Genomic DNA, 18,239 nt, shown 5'->3' with positions numbered 1-18,239 from the left:
ACAGCTCGGGAGGCTGGACCCACCCACGGACCCCGCCCAGTTCGGAGCCCAGGCAGGCTCAGCACAGTCCTGCAGGACCGGCGGGGGCTGACGGGGATCACTGACTATGAGGACTCTAACAAGGTGGGCCACTGACCCCTGGGACAGAGGACTGGAGAGTTGGGACATGGGAGGAGGGGTCAAGGGGCCCTGACATGATCCAGGTTGAGGAAGGACGGAAAGGAAGCCTGTGAGATGCCAGGGCGGCCCCTGGCCACCTGCTGGGCAGCGGGAAGCCGTGCACAACTGTTGGGCATGCGCACCTGTCTGACCAGCTGCTTCTTCTTCTCCTCGCTCTGCTCATCCCGGCCCTGCAGGTCCCGCTCGAACTGGGCCTTCATGGCCTGCAGGTTCACTTCCAGCCGCAGCTTGGCGTCCTCGGTGGCCTGCAGCTCGTCCTCCAGCTCCTCCAGCTGGGTCTTCATCTCTTCCACCTGCTGCTCCAGGGCCCGCTTTGACTTCTCCAGCTCATGCACCTGCATCGCAGAGTCCCAGCGGGGACCTGAACTCGCGTCCTCAGAGGCTGTGCACACTGACCCTCTGTGCCAGCCCCACCCGGCTCCCCCCAGAGACCCTGCGATGTTCCCCACTCACGCTCTTGCCCACGTCGTCCTTGGAGCTCATGAGGTCCTCCATCTCCGTGCGGAACTGCTTGTTGAGCCGCTCCAGCTCCGCCTTCTGCTCCATGGCTTCCTCCAGGGCCCGGGCCAGCGACAGTGCCTTGGTCTCCTTCTCTCGGGCCTCTGCCTCGGCCCGGTCGCGCTCCTCCGCATACTTAGCGGAGATGGTCTTCTCCTCCGCCAGGAGCTGGGAAAGAGGCGGGCAGTGAGGCTTAGTGCGTCAGGCTCAGAGCCGTAGACCACCAGTGAGGCGAAGGAGCCGGGCCCCAGCCCCTGGGGAAGGAGGGTCCCAGAGGCCGTGGGGGCGAGGAACAGGACCCAGACGGAGCCGGCCCAAGGCTGTGGCCAGAGTCTGGCTGGGTCCAAGGACAACACACAGAGTAGAGTGTGTCCTCGTGACTCGACAAGGACGAGGATTGTCTCTACCACTATGTTCTAACGTCTGTTTGGTTTTTACCGCTAAATAATAACAGTGATCCTTTATGTCACAACACCTTTTCCATGAGAATCCAGAGGAAACTGTTCACCTTCAGAACCTAGAAAAATTCTGGTTCTCCTAAACAACTGGGTAACTCTTGACGAGAGTCCCAAGCTGGCTGCTAGGAAGCTGGGATTCCATTTGCAGCCTCTTCTGACAATGGCTTCGATCCTCTGGTGCCTGCTCTTGGCGTGGACCCCCCTGGGGGCTCTGTCTTCTTTTCCCACCTTCCCGTTCCCTTTGTCCCGCACTCATCCCACGGGTGATAACCTTTCCGTAAAGGGCCAGACCATGCATTCTTTAGACTTTGCAGGCTGCGCAGTCTCTGCAGCAACTGCTCAACCACTGCCACAGCCCGACAGCAGTCAGGGACAACATGCAAACGAACAAGCGTGGCTGCGTTCGGCAGAACTTTGTCTACAAATCGTGGCCGGGCTGCATTTGGCCGAAGCTTGCTGCCCCGATTTAGTCTATTTTGTTCCATCTGGTCCCAGGGTCTGCATCTCCCTAAGATGTCCCAGATCTTTTGGAATGAGGAAGAGATATGAATGCATAAATAAAAAGGTTAATTAATGGTAAACCTGGTTCATTACAGAAAAATTTGAAAATAGCAGCCACACACCTGGTCAAACTTCTTCTGCTTCTTCTCCAGGTTGGAGACGCTCTGCCGCTGGTGGTCCAGGTCCACAAGCAGGTCGTCCAGCTCCTGCTGCAGCCGCGTCTTGGTCTTCTCCAGCTTGTCGTAGGCGGCCGCCTTCTCCTCGTGCCGCTGGCTCAGCCCCTCCAGGTCCTTCTGGAGCTTCCTTTTGGCCTCCTCTGCGGTCTCCAGGCACCCCACACTGTCCTCCATCTTCTTCTTCATGTCGGCCACCTGCGCAGGAAGGAGCAAGGCGTAAGCAGATGCCTGAGATGGCACCTGCTCAGGTGACGTGCCATTCCCAGACAGTGGGAGGTGGCCTGCTATGTCATGGAGGGGCACCAGGAGCCAAGCCAGTTATGGGAATGGCTATCCCGTCACTTCCCTCTTCCATGGGGGCAAGAAAAATGGATTTCCTGCAGAGGTGCGTCCACCTTGCATGCGAAACTGGGGGGGTTGACGCCCTGGCCAGCTGTGGGGGGCTCAGTCCTCATCTATGCCAAACCTCTTGCTCTACAAAGACCAAGGCCCTGAGAGAGAAGTCCCCCGCCTTCACCTCTCCCAGGGAGCAGGGCCACTGCCCCCTGGGGTGCCTGTCAGAGACAGGAGGAGTGTCAGGTCCCCACCAGCCAGCCCCTCCTCGCACCTGGGGGTGAATCGGCAAACACACACCCTCGCCGGCTACTCCTCCCCGGGGTTTGGAGCAGACTCCCAGCCCACCCTGAGTTTGTTCTGGCCTGGCAATGAAGTCCCAAGATAGGACCTTGAAGGGCTCTTAATACATATTTGGCTGTGGACCCCCTGACAGTCTAGAGAAGCCTGTGGACTCCTCATAGTAATGTTTTAATATGCAGAAAATAGCACTTAGGATAACCAAGGCAACCGTTAGAGAAAAATGCAGTTGTCACATATTTTAAACCACTCGGTTGAAGAACCTATGTGCTGCTGTGTCTGCACGTCAGAGAGTGAGCTCCACCCAGGCCTGGCCACCTTACAGGTAACAAGGGCACAAGCACTGCTACTACATGGCTTGTTGTCTGCATTCATAATGGAAGCAAATGCTACATGGCGGCTGGAGACTGGTGAAATGAAGATGTCACACGCCCAGCTAAGCTCCCGGGTCCCTGCATTCCACCTGGGGCTCAGGCTGAGAGCCCTCACCTGGCGAGGGCAGGGTGAGCTCCCCGAGGGGAGGGCAGCCCCGGGACGGCCCAGCGGGCAGGGCTGTGCCTCCCGTGCCCAAGCTGGTGCCCAGCCAGAAGCTCCCCCGCCTGCGGAGTCCCGCCATAGTTCCCCTCCAAACCTGGGCGTGGAGGGTGGCGATCTGCTTCTCCAGGTTGTGCTTGGCCTCCTCCTCCTCCTCCAGCTGCTCCTTGAAGGAGTTCTTCTCGTCCTCCATCTGCTTGAGCTTGGTGCTCAGGCCCAGCTTCTGCCGGTTCTCCTCCTGCAGCAGCTCCTACTCCCAAGCACAGAGGGTGCGGCACTCAGGAGACACGGTGTGCAGCTTCCTGGGCCCCACGCCCTCGACAGGAGGGAGAAGCCAGTCCCCGGATTTAGGGAACAGCCACGTAAAGACCCCTGGGGGCCGGGGGGACCCAGAGACCCCTGGGATGAAGGGGAGGATGGGTGATCAGATGAGCTATGTCACCCTTACCTGGGTGTCCTGCAGCTGGGACTCCAGTGCAGAGAAGTCCTTGGTGAGCTTGCTGGACTTGCTGTCAGACTGGTTGAGGAGACCTGTCACATTGTCCAGCTCAACCTGCGCAGGGACGGGACAAAGGATCATGGACCTGGCCCCGCGGCTCCTTTAGGCCAAGCTGGTCCTGAGTCACCGGCTGAACCACGAGGGCCTCACTGAGGAGCCAGTTTGAGGTCAGAGAGAGAGAAAGCACATGGGTACAAGTGTGCGTGCAACCTGGGGGCCTGGACCACAGCCGAGCGCTGTAGAGGGCCCACTGCCCAGGGCGGGGTCCCGGTAGAGGCCTCACCTGCAGCTTGGTGACCTTGTCAGCCAGCTCTGTGCGCACGCGCTCTCCATCGTTGAACTTGACCTGCAGCTCCTGCAGCTGGGCCTCCACCTTCTTGCGCTTGTGCTCCGAGTCCCCTTTGCCCTGCAGCAGGACTTTCACCTCATTGGCCAGCTCCCCTCGCTCGTTCTCCAGGGTCTGCTTGGCCTTCTCCAGGTTGCCTTTCACCTGGGGAGAAAGCAAAGCTGCAAACGGGGCCTGTAGCCCTGACGCAAAGCTGCCTGGTCTTTCTTACATCACTGGGCTCTAGATGCAGAAACTGCTGCTCCTACAGCAGAGCGACCGTGCACCAGCAACTCTCAGCTGGTGAGTGACACTGGGCACACGTCTGCACCTCTGAGGACCTCAGCTTCTCCTTCTCTAAAATAATCCCTCACCAGCCTCCTTCGCTGGGTAAAGGGAATGTTCTAGCACCTGGTGTAGTTGTTGCAGCTGTTATGATCTTGGCAATATTATATACCAAGGGGAATGGCAATTGTCTGTAATTAGACTTCCAATAAAGCCTCTGTTCAAAGTAATAATGTAATGATGTTCCAAGTAATAATGTAACATTTTTTCAAAAAATATAAAAGTGGAATTTACAAAATAAATGTCACAATCCCATTCTAGTCTGCACCAGGAAGGCCACAGGGTCACCGGCAGGTTCAAGGGTCCAATGGACCCTGAGTGAACGCAGAGGCATATTGGGCAACAAACAACAACTAAAGATCAGGGGTGGCTTCGACATGTACACAGCCAGGAGGGAGCAGAAGGGAAGCCCATGGACAAGGTATGTTTCCCAAAGTATCTCAGAGCTGCCACCTGCAAAAGCCTCTGACTTCTCCAGCTGCCACCAAGGGCAGCGATGAAGGAAGACCAGGAGGCAGAACTTCTCCCGTCAAGGGACTGCCTGGGCCTCAGCTGCCTGACCAAGGAAGCAGCTGGGATCAACATTGCTGGGGTTTTCCCATGAGACCCCAGCCAACCGCTGTCGAGGTGTTCTAGAGAGGACCCCGTAGTCACACCAGGGACCACTGAGGCCCTGTGACACTCAGCTCCAGTCTCTCTGATTGCTCGGGTCCGGCAGGTTGTTGAATGGTAACTGCTGCTTGAGCAACAACTTATCCTGCACTTACTTTCCAAGCGCTTCACGTGTGTTAGCAACGCTAGCCCTCCTCACATAATCACATGAGGTAAACCTATCATTAACCTCCTCTACACACAGGGAACTGGAGGCACGAGTCGCACAGCACTGAGAGCTAGAACCCAGTCTCAGACCCAAGCCGTTGGGCGCTGGACCTGCTCTGCAGGACTGGCTGAGACTGCAGGGCGGGGGTGGGGGCCGGCCCCCGGAGCCTCCCGCCCCCCACCCGCCGCGGGCACAGGGGCAGCCCCGCACCCGCTTCGCCTGCTCCAGCTGCTCCGCCAGCTCCTCCACGGCCTGCGAGTGCTTCTGCCTCATCTCCTGGATCTGGGCCTCGTGGGTCTTGGCCTCTTCTTCCAGGGTCTTCTTCAGGATGTTCACTTCCTGTTCGCGTTTGGACCTGGATGGAGAAATGCCCTCAGTGTGGAGGCCGAGAGCCGTGGGGCGATGCTGGCTCAGGGGCTCTTCCCGGACCGCAGAGAGGCCTGGCGAGGGGCACGGCCACCCCAGGCAGCTTTTCCACGCACCGGCCCCTCCCTGGCTATCCATCCTAGGGCCCAAGCTCGCAGACGCGCTTTGTGGAGGCATCTATGCCCCTTTAGCCTTAAAGCCCATCCTTGCCTCGGCCCAAACTTCGAGTTGGTTTTCAACAGGCCTGCTAGTCGGGAGAAGCTGCTGGGGAGCCGCCAGCTTCTGCGCTCCCTGGTGCGTGACCAGGCCGCCGTGCGTGCAGAGGCCTGGCGTCCGGCCCGTGGGCCCAGGCCCCTCGCGACTCCCCGCTCGGTGACTCGCCAGCCCGCCCCCCGCACACCTGAGCTCCTGCTGGGCGGCCGTGGAGTCCAGCGTGTCCTCCAGCTCCGTCTTCAGCGCCTCCAGCTCTTCCCCGAGGTCCCGTTTCTGCTTCTCGGCTTTGTTCCTGGAAGTGCGCTCAGACTCCAGGTCCTCCTGCAGCTCGGAGATCTGGGACTCCAGCTCCCGAATCTTCTTCAGGGCCATGTTCTTCTGGGCGGCTTCCTCTTCCACTCTGCCAAGGAGACCAGCAACATCGGTTCGAGGCCGCTATCACGTCCACGGCGCAGAGTGTGAGATGAGGCCCCGGGAGGTGCAGCCGAAGCTGCTTCTCGCCTCCATATCGCGGCACCGAGGACCTCGGCAAAGCAACGCCCGAGGCGTTCGGACTGACGGGCGGCACCACTTTGGGAACGGGCAAACCGCACAGAGGAACCCTTTCATGTTCCAAATTAAGAGTCACTGCTCTAAATATTTTTAAAATTTTAAATGTTAATGAAAAAATAAAATAAAACGCCACCGTCCATGGTAACTACAACAATGTAAAAATACGCGTGTGCTTACGGACTTGAGATGGCTGTCACGTGTCAGTGCAGGTTCACCGCCTGTAACAACACCCCACTGGGGGACACTGACGACAGGGGGAGGGGTGGGCTGTGCAGGACAGGAGGGACGTGAGAAGCTCCATACCTTCTGCCCGACCCTGCTGTGAATCTAAAACTGCTCTAAAAAATAAAGTCTATTAAAAAAAAAAGTGTGCCTATAGCCAAATTTTAAAAAGGAAAGAAAGGACTTCTGTGGGTGAAAGAACTGTGGATGACTCTTTTGGGGTCACAAACAAAAGGCATAAGCCCCAGACTGCGCTCTGAGTGGGCAGGAATCGTTCTGCCACCAAGGGGCTCCTCCAAGACAACAGCAGAGGGGGCTCGCAGCTCCCCGGCGCGCCAGGGCGGGAAGCAAGCTGAAAGCGCTCACGCCGGCCCCCGGGCCTCGGCTGGCGTCGGGCCCTCACCTGGCCAGGGCGGCCTGGAGCTCCTCCTCCTTCTTGGCCAGCTGCATCTTGAGCTCGGCGATCTGCGCCTGGAGCTCTGCGATCTGGTCGCTGAGGTCGGTGGAGTCGCCCTCCAGTTTCCGGCGGGTCTTCTCCAGCTCCTGCCGCTGCTTCTCCTCCCTGCGGAGGCGCTCTGGGAAGGAGGGACGGGAGCGGCAGGCCTCAGTGGCCACAGGCTCTCCCGCCTCTGGTTCTAACCGCTTGTGTCAAACACTGTTTGTGGTGAAGCGTATGTAAGGCTCAAAGCGTCACGACACAGACACGCGTACCCAGCTCCGGGGTGAAGGAGGAGAACACCCACCACGAGCTGCCAGGCCCTGCGAGTCTCCCCAGCGCCCCCCGGCCCGTCCCTGCAGGGGCGACTGCCCTCCTGAAGTTGGTGCTGATAATTCCCTTGCTTCCCTTGAAGGCGGTACCACGCCTGTATCTCTAAAAAACAATGTCTGGTTTTGTGTGAACCTGAACGTATCGCATGGAACTGCCCTGTATGAATTCCAGAGCTGGAACAGCAGAGTCAGTGCCCAGTGTCTAGCGTCACAACTCCCCCTGTGAAGTCACTCACGTAACCTACTTCATCTTTCTGTGCCTCGTCTGAATAATAAGGAAAAGACCTACTTCATTAGGCTGTTGTGAGGCTCAAATGAGTTAATATCTTAAGATACACTTACAGCAACGCCTGGCCTACAGTAAGTGCTTCAGGGTTAGTGACTATTATTCCTTGACTTGCCCTTGTGGCTCAATCTTATGATCTTGAGATTTAGCACATGAAGTCTCACTGTAATAGATTCACACGGACTTTTATCTATTGGTCCATTATGTGAATACACCACAACTCATTTATCCATCCTGCAATCAGTGGGCAGTGGGCTGTGTTTGTCGTGTGCTTGTAGGATCAACGCTGCCATGTTCTTGCCCGTGACCCCCAGCGCACACAGCCCAGAGCGGGTGGAACTGAAGGTCGCAGCATGCAGAGCTCTGTTCAGCTCACTAGGCAACGCCCGACTGTGGTCTCAAGCTGCCTCCCAGTTTATAGTCCCACCAGCAGTGTGCGAGTATTCTGATTCGTCTACATCTTTGCTAACACCTGTTAGTGTCAAGCGTTCGTGTTTGTCTTAGACGACTATCTCTCAGCCTACCCCTTCATAGTATGTACGTGATCACGTGAATTTAGTTTAATCCCCACAAACACCCTATCCTGAGTCCCCTTTTATAGGTAAGAGAAAGCAAAGCTCATAGAGATGAAGTAATAGGTGCAAGATGACCCAGCTAGTAAATGACAGAGTCAGTGATTTATGGGGGTCAAACCTAGAACCTCTCTCGATAGCTTCTGAAACACATGGTGCCTGACATCAGAGCAACGCCAAAGCTTTCTTCCAAACACACTTGACACAGGGGAGTGTCCAGCCACAGAGCAACAGAGGCCTGAGGCCTGGGCTCCCACTGCCCCTGCGACCTGGTGGCCTAAGGTCTGGAGGGCAGCGGCCGGTGCTGCAGGGAGGCCCAGGCTCACCCATGCGCTGTGGACACCTCGGCTCTGGCTCAGAAAGGGCAGTGCCTGCACGTCCCCCCCTTACCTTCCAGGTCTGTGATCATGGCTTCATGCTTGTTCTTGAGCTTGGCCAGGCTCTTTGATTTCTCCTCCTCTTCCATGAGGTTGGTGGTGAACTCAGATATTCTGTCTTCCAGCAGTTTCTTCTCCTGCAGAGGGGAGAGTGGGTCAGAGCTTAGTGTTGGATGAGCACAGAACACTTCAGCTCTCCTCAAAGCATGACTCGCCCAGAAATTTAGGATTGCATGGAGAGGCAGGGCCTTCAACACTTGATCAAACTTATTAGGATTTCCTGGATCAAAGGGATAATTTTGAAAGGTCACTAGCTCCCCTGAAATAGCCAGACATGCTTTCTTAGGATCAAAAAATGTGGGTGCCCAAGCCCTTCCGGGAGCTGTGCTACCCCTCTGAACACAGGTGAGAAAGGCTTCCTGGCGACAGCCCATGTTGGCAAGGGATGAATGGCTCCACTCTTTCAGGAGGCAGCCGCGCCGTGCTCACCCCTACTACCGGGACCTCTGCTCACCCACCAGGTGGGCTGCGGCCTCACCTTTGCCAGCTTGCAGTTCTGGTCCTCCATGATGATCTGGTCTTCCTCCAACTTCTTCAGCTTCGCCTCAGTGGTCACCTTCTCCAGCTGCAGCTTCTGCCGGGCGCTCTCCTCCTCCTCCAGCTGCTCCTCAAGCTCCTGCCGGGGGCCAGAGAGACCGTGAGGACAGCAGGCTCTGCGAGCCCAGTGGCACGGCCAAGATGGGGCCCAAGCCCCACTTGTGGGATCTGGGATTTCAATCTGGGGTGCAGGGCCAAGAACCCCGGTGCAATGTCTTGACTGAAGAGCTTCCTTGGGCCAGCACCCACTGGTGGGACGGGCAGAAGGCAGAGCGGATGGCTCTGTGCCTCACAGGCCAGCCAGGGCAGGGCTGACTGGAGGGAAGTCAAATTGGCCTCAGTGCTCGCCTGGGCAGCACTCGTGTAGGTCTGAGATGCCCGGGTTAGAAATAACTGCCCCAAAGAGCAAACTTCTCCAGGCTGCCCCGAGTGGGCAAAGTAAAGAGTGGCCTCCCACGCAATTCTCATCCCATGCTCTCCCCGGCTCCCTCATCACTGCTGCTCCATGACCGCCCGGTCCTTTCCACCCAGCTTCCAAGTGTCCAGCCCTGCCCCTTCTCCAGGAGGACAGGGGGGTTACCTGGATGTTCTGCTGCATTTTCTTCTTCTCTGCCTGCAGGTGCTGGCAGCGCTCCTCCTCCTCCTCCACCCTGGCCTCAAGGTCATGGCAGATCTCTTCCAGCTCCTGCTTCTTGGCAGTCAGGCGGGCCCGGAGCTCCTCGGCCTCGGCACAGAGCTCCGTCTCTGCCTGGAGCTGCTCCTGCAGCTGCAGCTTCTCCGCCATGAGCTGCAAAGAACACGTGGAAAACGCAAAGCTGCTCAAGCGCTCCATTCTCAAGGGTGGACACTGTCCAACTCAGGGCCCCGGTGGGAAAGGAACATGGAGCAGCTTCCACGTAGAGAGTGCTTAAGCTCCCAGACTCTTTCCAAACATCACATCCTATATTTTTTGCCACTACCCTGTGAGCATCATACTGAGATCCCAGGAAAAAGGCTCAGAGAGGTTACGTGGTGGAGGCTAGGACTTGAACCCAACACTTGCTAACCTCCCATCCTCTTGGGCAACTTCCCCACATCACATAACCCCAATTTCCTACAGTAACAGCAGAAACGGTTCCTGAAGCGGCAAACATGCCTCGCCCCTGGCGACCAGCAGGTGGCAGCACTGGGAGAGGCTGCACTAGCGGGTAGGCTGAGGACACCCACCTGGGACTGCAGCGTCTCCATCTCCGTGAGTCTGTTCTCCGCAGCCAGCTGCTTCTCCCGGACTTTCACCAGCTCCTCCTCCTTGGCCATCATCTCCTCTTCCTGTCGGCTCACCTGCAGCAGCGGCTTGACCTGGACAGGAGAGGGAGCTGGAGAGGCTCAGCGGGAAGGTGCCCACCTCTGCCAACAGCTGTGGGGCCTCTCGGCACCTCTGGAAATGCCAGCTCCACAGGGAGGGGGAGCAAGACCTGCTGCGGGGAGGAGGTGCGAGAGGGGACAGTGCTCCTGGGCGTCAGTCTGGTGCTGTATGCCTGGGCCTCTGACCCAGGAAACTGTCCCTGTGTGTGCCTGAAGATGTTCAGCACAGCATTGTTTACGACAGCAAAAGAGCTGGGAATGACATGGAGAAAAGCAGCCGGACGAACTAGGACGCACCCTCTAAGGAACAGTATGCCGACTTCTCCACGCAGTGCTTAGGAAAGAATCTTAAATGGAAAGTGCAGAACCCAAGACTGTTTATACAAGTCAAAGCTCGGCTACGTAAGAATGTATACGGTCGACACAGCTGAGATTTATAGGCAGTGCCAAAAGCAGAGCAGGAATAAACATTAAAACATCCACTGCTGCTGGTTCTGGGCGAGGGAATTATGGGTGAATTTTTACCTTCTTTTTGCTTTTCATTAACTTTTTACAATTACCATAAATTAGATATTATTAACAAAAGCAGCGTGAACAACTTTAAAAATAAAAGGCTGGGGAGGGCCAGTCCAGCCACACGCAAAGCTTCTGAGTGGCCGTCCTGCGGCTTGTGGGGACACAAGCCCCCTGCACCGCGTGGGGCCGCAGCGTGCGGGGCCCTGCCATCTCGGGAGCTGTGGCCACCCACACCCCCTCTAGATCACACAGGGCAGCAAAGGTGAGGCCACACGGGGGAAAGCACGAGGCCTGCTTGTCCCCTGGCACTGCTTGTGGCCACAGAGCGCCAGGCGGGTGAGGACAGGCCCTTTCGCACACCCACCTTGGTGAAGAGCCTCCACCACTGCCAGTTCCGCAGCTTGAGGTAGGCGGCGCAGTTCCTCTGCAGGACCTTCATGGCTGTCAGCTGCTGCTGCCGCTTGGCAAAGGCCCTGTGGGTCACCGGCTCGGCGTCAGCACCTCAGGCAGGGTGAGGGCAGACCCACCCTGACAGCCCTGAGCTCGGCCCCAAGCCTTTTCTGGGGGACCTACCCCTGCCTGGGCACCTCAAGAAAGAAACTCAGGAGGCGGCTGGCCTTGGGTTTGGGTCCTGGTTCTCCCACTAACGAACTGCGTGACCCACAAGTCACTGATCTTGCAGTGGGCGACAAGGGCCTGGGTCAGCAGACCACGCCCCTCACTGAGGAGCCCACGCGTGAAGGCCTGTGTGAACCAGCCACAGACCTGCTCAGTCCGATCCCTGGGCACCAAGCTGATGTGGCCCCAGGGTGACCACTTCTGACTTCAGTTCCTGCCTCTCACATGTCCACTATCTGAGCTGTGGTCCGGTGGGAGGATGCAGGAGCTGATGTTCTGCAAAGGTGGGCCGTGTGCTCCACCTCCCGCCTCCAGGACGTGTGTCCCAGAGCCTGACACAGGAGGCCAGTGTGCCACCGCCACACCCGCTGTCCTGCGTCAGGAAGCCCTTACCCCCACAGGGGCCCCCTCAGACCCAGGGATGGCCTCCTGCCCTGGGGGCCAGGGTTCTGTAGAGGCAGACAGGTTCTGGGTGTTGTCCCCACAGGGGAAACACAGTGAGCAGTACACGTGGCAGGAGCTTACGGATTGGCAAACCCAAACACAGATCACCTTGCCACGGTCACTCTAAATCTCAGAGATCCTGCTTTACTCCTTGGAGGTAGAAATCTAGGAGCAGAGGGCATAGGAAGAGCCACATGGGCCTCCCCAACAGGCACGGGCCTGGCACCAGGTGCCCTAACCACACTGGCTAAGTGCTCTTCAGCAGCAGGAGGGCTCGGCAGGGCCTGGTGTGTGGGGCCAGGGGCCTCCTGAGACTCACTTCCTGGCCAGGTAGCCCCTGCAGCAGGCCTGGAACCCTATGATGACATCGGTGATCTTCAGGTCCCGTTCCTCCTCCAGGTGGGCCAGCACGCCAGCCCGGAAGAAGACTTTGCTCTGGCCGATGCGGTACAGGTTGCTGTCGAGCTCCAGGGCTTTGATCTGGACGGAAGAGAGCAGGCCGGTTACTGAGAGCCACTGCGGAGCCCTCGCGGGGAGGAGGGGCCGAGACCGTGGCCAGTCCCAGGAGGCCCTCGGCCGGCTGCTGCTCCTCTTTCTTGGTGCCAGGGAAGGTGGGGCTCGGGGACACGGAGAAGAGGCACAGGCCCCAGCACGGGGCAGGGCACAAGTCACACTTGCAGAGAGACAGCGAACCTCAAGGTTAAAGGGAACTTAAAAGTCTCTCTTCCTTCTACCTCCCACCTCTGCATACTGGAATCACGCTCCACAACTGGAGGTAGGACTGTCACATGCTCCAGATCAGGCTCAGGATCAAATACTAGTGAGGTGACCCTGGGCCTTACCCTCTCCATGAGGCCACGTTCCCTTGGCTATAAAATGGGAATAATGTTTTCTTTAATTTAAGAAATAATTTCTTTTAATTTAAAAAAACAGTTAATAAATAAAGCTAATGATGGTGCCACCTTCATAGTAGGGTTGTGGGAATTAAATAAGAGAACACACACAAAGTGCTTGGCACAGGGTCAAGTGTATGCAGAGCGCTGAGTACATTTTAGTGTCGTTACTACTCCTGAGCAACGCCAGTGACAGCAAGGCTCTCTCGTTAGCGCATAGGCAAGGGCGTGCGTGTCTGCCTGCCCCCTGCCCGGGAGGGAAGGGATCAGGAACCAGCTCCAAACAGGCGGTGCCAAGAACGCAGTAAGTGGGATCTGAGGGACGCTCGGTGCCTTCGAGTGGCCTCGGTGGTCCTGGAAGAGACCCCAGAGTAGGAGGACAGAAGACCGGGGGAGGTGGAGACAACACAGCATCCCCACTCCTGGCTCCCCACTCCTTGCTCATAACCAGGCATAAGAGGGTCACCTGCAGGAGGACACACGGCTCACCTGGCCAGCAGCTGGCCACAGCGCCGTGGGGAGGGCAGACACAGCTGGAGGCACTCCCCCCACCTTCGTTCCCACAGCTGCCGAGCACCCCGGAGCAGGGAGCTCTCTCCTCTCCTCCTTTTTCCTGTCCCTAATCTCACTGTCACAGGCTTTGCACATAGTAGGTGATGAATTTTTTTCCTTCTCTTTGCTCTTTTCCTCCCACCAACTCCCCATCCACTAGCCTGTCCTCCGATTCTTTAGAAAGAAAGAACACAAAGTAAAACGAGACAAAAGGCAGAGACACCAGCCACAACAGGATGCCTGTAAAGTGGAAAAGGACGAGGGTGGGATCCAGCCCCCACTCGGCCCTGAGTCACCGCAGGGCCTCCCTGTGCACCCGGACTCGAGAGCGTGTGGGGCACGTCCAGCCCTGCGCCACGGCCGCGGGGAAGCAAGGGAGGGAGGACATGTCGAGAAGCAGAGACTCCAGTGGCCCTGGGCGGGTCGCGGTGCTCCGGGCCTGCTGCCCTGGTTTGAACTGCCCTGCCCGCCACACTGAGCATGAAGATCTGAGCAGATGTGAGCAAGAAAGCAGCAGAATGTTCCCAAACAGAAGAGGCCAGCCCACATCAGAGCCCTGCCACAGCCTCCCTTCTCTTCTCCTCCTCACTGCCCTGGTGCCAACCACCACCCATGACCACCCGAGGGCTGCTCCCAGGGTGCCCGTCCAGTAGGACACGCTCTCGCCATGTGGTGCTCACCGGCCAAAGGGCCACCCATCCAGGGAGGCGGGGACGGCAGCTCAACTCACCATGAGCACACACGCCTGCTTCCCGTCCATGAAGCCCTTAGGGATGGAATTTGGTGTCAGGATCTCGTATCTGAGGAAGGAAAGAGAAGCCCGTTCATTTACCCCTTGCTTCAATTCTCCGTGGCCTAGAATACACGTGAGGGATGAGGGTCATCCCTGCAGCACAGAATTCTTTTCACAAATTCCCCTAAGGAAAGAAGACATTTGGCAAATCCCACCCTGCAATTTTCTCAGGCTGAATGACACAAGGGAGGGTTGGTATTTTCCAGAAAGTGAATGGAAGCTCATGGTGGATGGTGCAACCAGGCACGGGTGAGTTTTAGGTCGGGCTCACTAATTGCTTATCGCCCTCGCCTGGAACCTCGGGACGGCCAGGCGCGTAGCTTCCCTGCGACGCCGCAGGCAGCTGCTAATAAACAGGAACGGCCCAAGAGATAACGGGCTGCGTCACAGCAGCAATTGACACTAAACACAGTCCTTAGAGAAACAGGACAGTGTCACCGTCTTCGCACACACAGCAAGAAGCTGCCCTACTTTACGACTCCCCTTTCCATAAAGTTCCCTTAATACCCAAGTCCCTGGCTGAGTCTGTTAAAGTTTCTTTTCATAGCTCCTCTAAGTGCAGAAGGAGCAGCAGGCCCTCGCAGTCACCAGGAGTGAAAGTTAACACGATGACGTTCATCTCGGTAACGACACAGAGAAGTCTCTGCTCTCGCAGAGCGGAACAGAGAGGAACATGTGAGAGCCGGCCGTGCCTAGCTCTGTGTGGAAGGTGGAACGGTTCCCTGGCCGAGGTCCCTCCGGGCGTGGCCCACCTCTGGGACGCAGTCCGTGTGCAGCCAGGCCCGGCGGAGGTGGGTCCAGGCCCTGCTTACCTCTGCCGGAACTCCTGGAAGACCACCCTGTTGGGGAAGCCCTGGCGGCAGATGCGGATGCCCTCGAGGACGCCGTTGCAGCGCAGCTGGTCCAGCACCAGATGTGGGTCCAGTTTGCCGGCCTAGGGACGGAAACACGCGCACGGGGTCCTACCTCTGTACTTGGGAACGATGGGGAAGAGTCGGCCAGGCCCCTGTGAACCCTACAGGGCAAGAGCCCAGGGGAGGAAGTCACTGCAGCCCACGGGTTTTGACAGCTAAGTCAAAGCACCCAGGTCTGACGGCGGCTACAGTGACACAGCGTAACCAGCAGGAAACGCAGGCTCCAAATGCAGTTCATCTCCTACGCCAACGGCAGAGCCGCCCTGCAGAGGGACTCCACTGTAGGCTCACTGGGGGCTCTATGCGTGCCTTGGGGGTTGGAATCGCTTCTGCTGGGGGCACAAACAAGGGCTGAGGGCCCCACACAGTCGTGCCCTGCCGGTGCCACCTCGCTGCGCGCCTCACCTTCTTCTCGTGGTTGGGGATGATGCAGCGGACGAAGTTGGGGTTGGTGTTCCTCAGCGTGGCCATCAGCTTGGCCAGCTGCTCCTTGTAGAGCTGCCCCACGGTGCGGAACATGCCCTTCCGCGTCTTGAAGGCCCCGGGCAGCGCCGTCTCGGACATGCCGGCCACCTGGTCCAGGCCGATGATGCGGTCCACTGTGGAGGCCACAGGAAAGCACGTGAGTGCCCAGCAGTGCCAGCTGGGTACGGAGTGGGCAGGAGAGAGGCAGACAGACGTCAGACAGAAGAAGGTGGGAGACGGAATGGAACAGCAGGACGCCTTCTGCTGGGAACCTACACAGGGTGCTAAGATCGACCCCAAATGTTGAGCAGGAAGCCAAGTGGGGGACAGTAAAGGCACTTGGCCGTGTCTCTCAGGGAGTGGCACGTCCACCAAGGCTACCTCATCTTCCCATCCCCTGCCTTCACCTGCTCTGGAGCTCCTACTCCCAAAGAGATGCAATAAGCTCAGTAACGAGATCTGGCATAGTGAGAACTCCACTAGCCTGGCTCTGAGGAGATGTTAAAACCTGTCTGTTATAGAATCCTGCAGTTTATGGTCCCAGTTGAAAAAAAAAATCAGTATCGTGAATTCACATTGGCCTTGACCCTTACCCAAGAGCATTGGGCTTGGAAGCAGGTGGTCTAAGGCCACTCTGCCACTGTCCCCAGGACCCCACAGGAGTCCCTCTGTTTACGCAGAGATCTCTACACCAGGGACCCAGAGCAGCAGCACTTGGGGTAGAAACAGAGAGCTCCAAAGAACGGCTATTGACCACAGTATCCCAAAGTTTGAGGATCTCTTCACAGTCTTCCATCCACTTTGTCTCCTGGCTCACAGGTCTTTATCGTGTAAAGCAACCCTCAGAGGAGGCAGCCCTTTCACTGATGCCCATGCCCAGCAGCGAGGCAATGAACTCCATCCTCCAAGGTGAGAAACAAAAGCAAGCAAACAAGCAAACCAAACCAACGTGCCCAGCGATTTGAGAGCAATTTTAAGCAAGAGCTAATGTTAAACTTGAAGCCTTCTCTTACTGGATGTAAAAGTTAAGAATTCTGTGACAAAGCCCATTTCCTGTTCCTTTGTGGCCAGATCTCTATTAATTTAAATGAGGACAACAAAAAGGACACTTGCTTGAGACAGAAGCCAGGGGTGAGGATGGAACCTACAACCCGCCAATTAAAACGGGAGGCATCTTTGACCTACACACCCAGCACAGGGCCACAGGTCCTGGCTACTGAAGTTTTCCGGGCAGTGGTGACTTGTGAAAGCCACTTGGGCTGTCCAGAGGGCGGTCAGTGTGGCCCCACAGTAACTGGTCCTTTTACTCGAGTGTGTCCTGCCCCCGAGCGCCTGGCCCAGGCGGTGCAGGCCCCTGCTGAGCGAGTGCTGAGTGAACACACAAACGCCATTTCAGCCCCAGGTGCAGACACGGGGCAGCGTGCACAGGCCTGGACCTCACGCCAAGACACATGCAGCCGGTCAAGCAGTGGGACGCTGCCTTTGAAGGTGGCGCTCTAAGGAGGATATGAATTTTTAAACAATTCTTTTTTAAGATTATAACGTCAAGTTCTCAAATATCCACACACAGCCCCTCACTTGTCCGGTTTTCTACCAGAGGCCTGCGGTGGACACGGCGGGGGAGCCTGCCCAGCAGCCCAGGGGCAGACCAGGGGGATGGGCAGGCAGCAAGAGCCAAGGGCAGGGGGAAAACTCGCAGAAGCGCTTCTTGCACAGCTTCGGATGCACCACACACAGACCCCGCTCGGTGGCCAGTCACCTGGTTCTAGGTGGAGAATGGGAAAGCGCTGATAGAAATAGGCTCTCTGAGCACTCAGCAGCTCTGCAACAGAGAGGTCAAAGCAAAACCCAGCAGAGGAAAGGGAGAAACCAACAGAAACAATTAAAAAGAATGACTCCAAAGCAACCAGCCTACCAAGGAGTAGAGGTGGAAAGGCAATGGGGGTGGGGGCCGGAAACCTACGCAGCAAGGCTCTGGGCCACCTCGTGACTCCCCACACGTGGAGGCACCCCGGCTGTGTGCGGCCGGCATGCCTGGAGCAGCACTCTGCCCCGGGAGGAAACGGCCACGCTGCAGCTCAAGGGCCGCCTCTCCCTTGCGGTTCGAGGAGATCTCTCTCGTGAGAGCTACGGAGGACGGGATCCACCTGGCTCGTGCCAGAGGGGGATGCACACCCCGTGTTTTGCAGCCCGGCCCACTGCGAAGGTGGGAGGGTGACCACCTCATGCAGCCACAAGGAGGCAGGGGCGAAGTGCAAAGGGCGTACCATCCTTCCACAGCTCCGAGACGAACTTGTCAGAGGACTGGTGGAGCAGCGTGGCGATGTTGTCGTTCAGGGGGTCCATGTTCTTCATCAGCCACTCGTCGGCCTTGTAATCCACCTGGGAGAGGCAGAGAGTCCCGGATCACGAGCTGCTCTGAGGACACAACCGCTTATGACATCTCAGGAGGAGGAGAAGCTGACGCCCATGAGTAAAAAAGCTAGAAAACGTGATATCCCCTGACCCAGCATCACTGTCTCCAGGAAGGAAATGATGAGTGGTGACAGCAATGTGGCATCTACCAGACTCTCAGTGGCACTGCATGTGAGAGTAAAACATTAAAAACATCGCAAACACCCAAAAGGGGCTTAGCTAAGAAAATACAATGTCTTTAATTTTTTTTTTTTTTTTTTTTAGGTAATATGAACAAAGAAAATGATCCTGGAAGGACATACAATAAAATGTTAATAAATAGTTTTTTATAGCCAAAGACAAGTAATTTTTACTTTCTATTTG

General features: G+C 57.1%; 1 protein-coding gene across 1 annotated transcript in view; it reads right to left on the bottom strand.

Moving 5' to 3' along the window:
* Window positions 1-18,239, bottom strand: part of MYH9 (myosin heavy chain 9) — a 90,228-nt gene that overhangs the window by 6,440 nt on the left and 65,549 nt on the right. Inside the window, exons 15-33 of the mRNA XM_045552969.1 lie at window positions 17,729-17,843; window positions 15,402-15,595; window positions 14,895-15,016; window positions 14,020-14,089; window positions 12,164-12,324; window positions 11,147-11,255; window positions 10,129-10,260; window positions 9,503-9,709; window positions 8,864-9,001; window positions 8,339-8,462; window positions 6,726-6,897; window positions 5,736-5,948; window positions 5,180-5,324; window positions 3,763-3,969; window positions 3,429-3,533; window positions 3,078-3,230; window positions 1,760-2,008; window positions 634-846; window positions 303-515 (exon numbers count right to left, since the gene is read on the bottom strand). Of these exons, the coding sequence (XP_045408925.1) occupies window positions 303-515; window positions 634-846; window positions 1,760-2,008; window positions 3,078-3,230; window positions 3,429-3,533; window positions 3,763-3,969; window positions 5,180-5,324; window positions 5,736-5,948; window positions 6,726-6,897; window positions 8,339-8,462; window positions 8,864-9,001; window positions 9,503-9,709; window positions 10,129-10,260; window positions 11,147-11,255; window positions 12,164-12,324; window positions 14,020-14,089; window positions 14,895-15,016; window positions 15,402-15,595; window positions 17,729-17,843 (3,042 nt within the window). The remainder of the gene's footprint in view (window positions 1-302; window positions 516-633; window positions 847-1,759; window positions 2,009-3,077; window positions 3,231-3,428; window positions 3,534-3,762; window positions 3,970-5,179; window positions 5,325-5,735; window positions 5,949-6,725; window positions 6,898-8,338; window positions 8,463-8,863; window positions 9,002-9,502; window positions 9,710-10,128; window positions 10,261-11,146; window positions 11,256-12,163; window positions 12,325-14,019; window positions 14,090-14,894; window positions 15,017-15,401; window positions 15,596-17,728; window positions 17,844-18,239) is intronic.

This window comes from Lemur catta, chromosome 6 (genome assembly GCF_020740605.2).
Source record: "Lemur catta isolate mLemCat1 chromosome 6, mLemCat1.pri, whole genome shotgun sequence".
Taxonomy (NCBI): domain Eukaryota; kingdom Metazoa; phylum Chordata; class Mammalia; order Primates; family Lemuridae; genus Lemur; species Lemur catta.
This window is presented reverse-complemented; position numbering and strand designations above follow the sequence as displayed.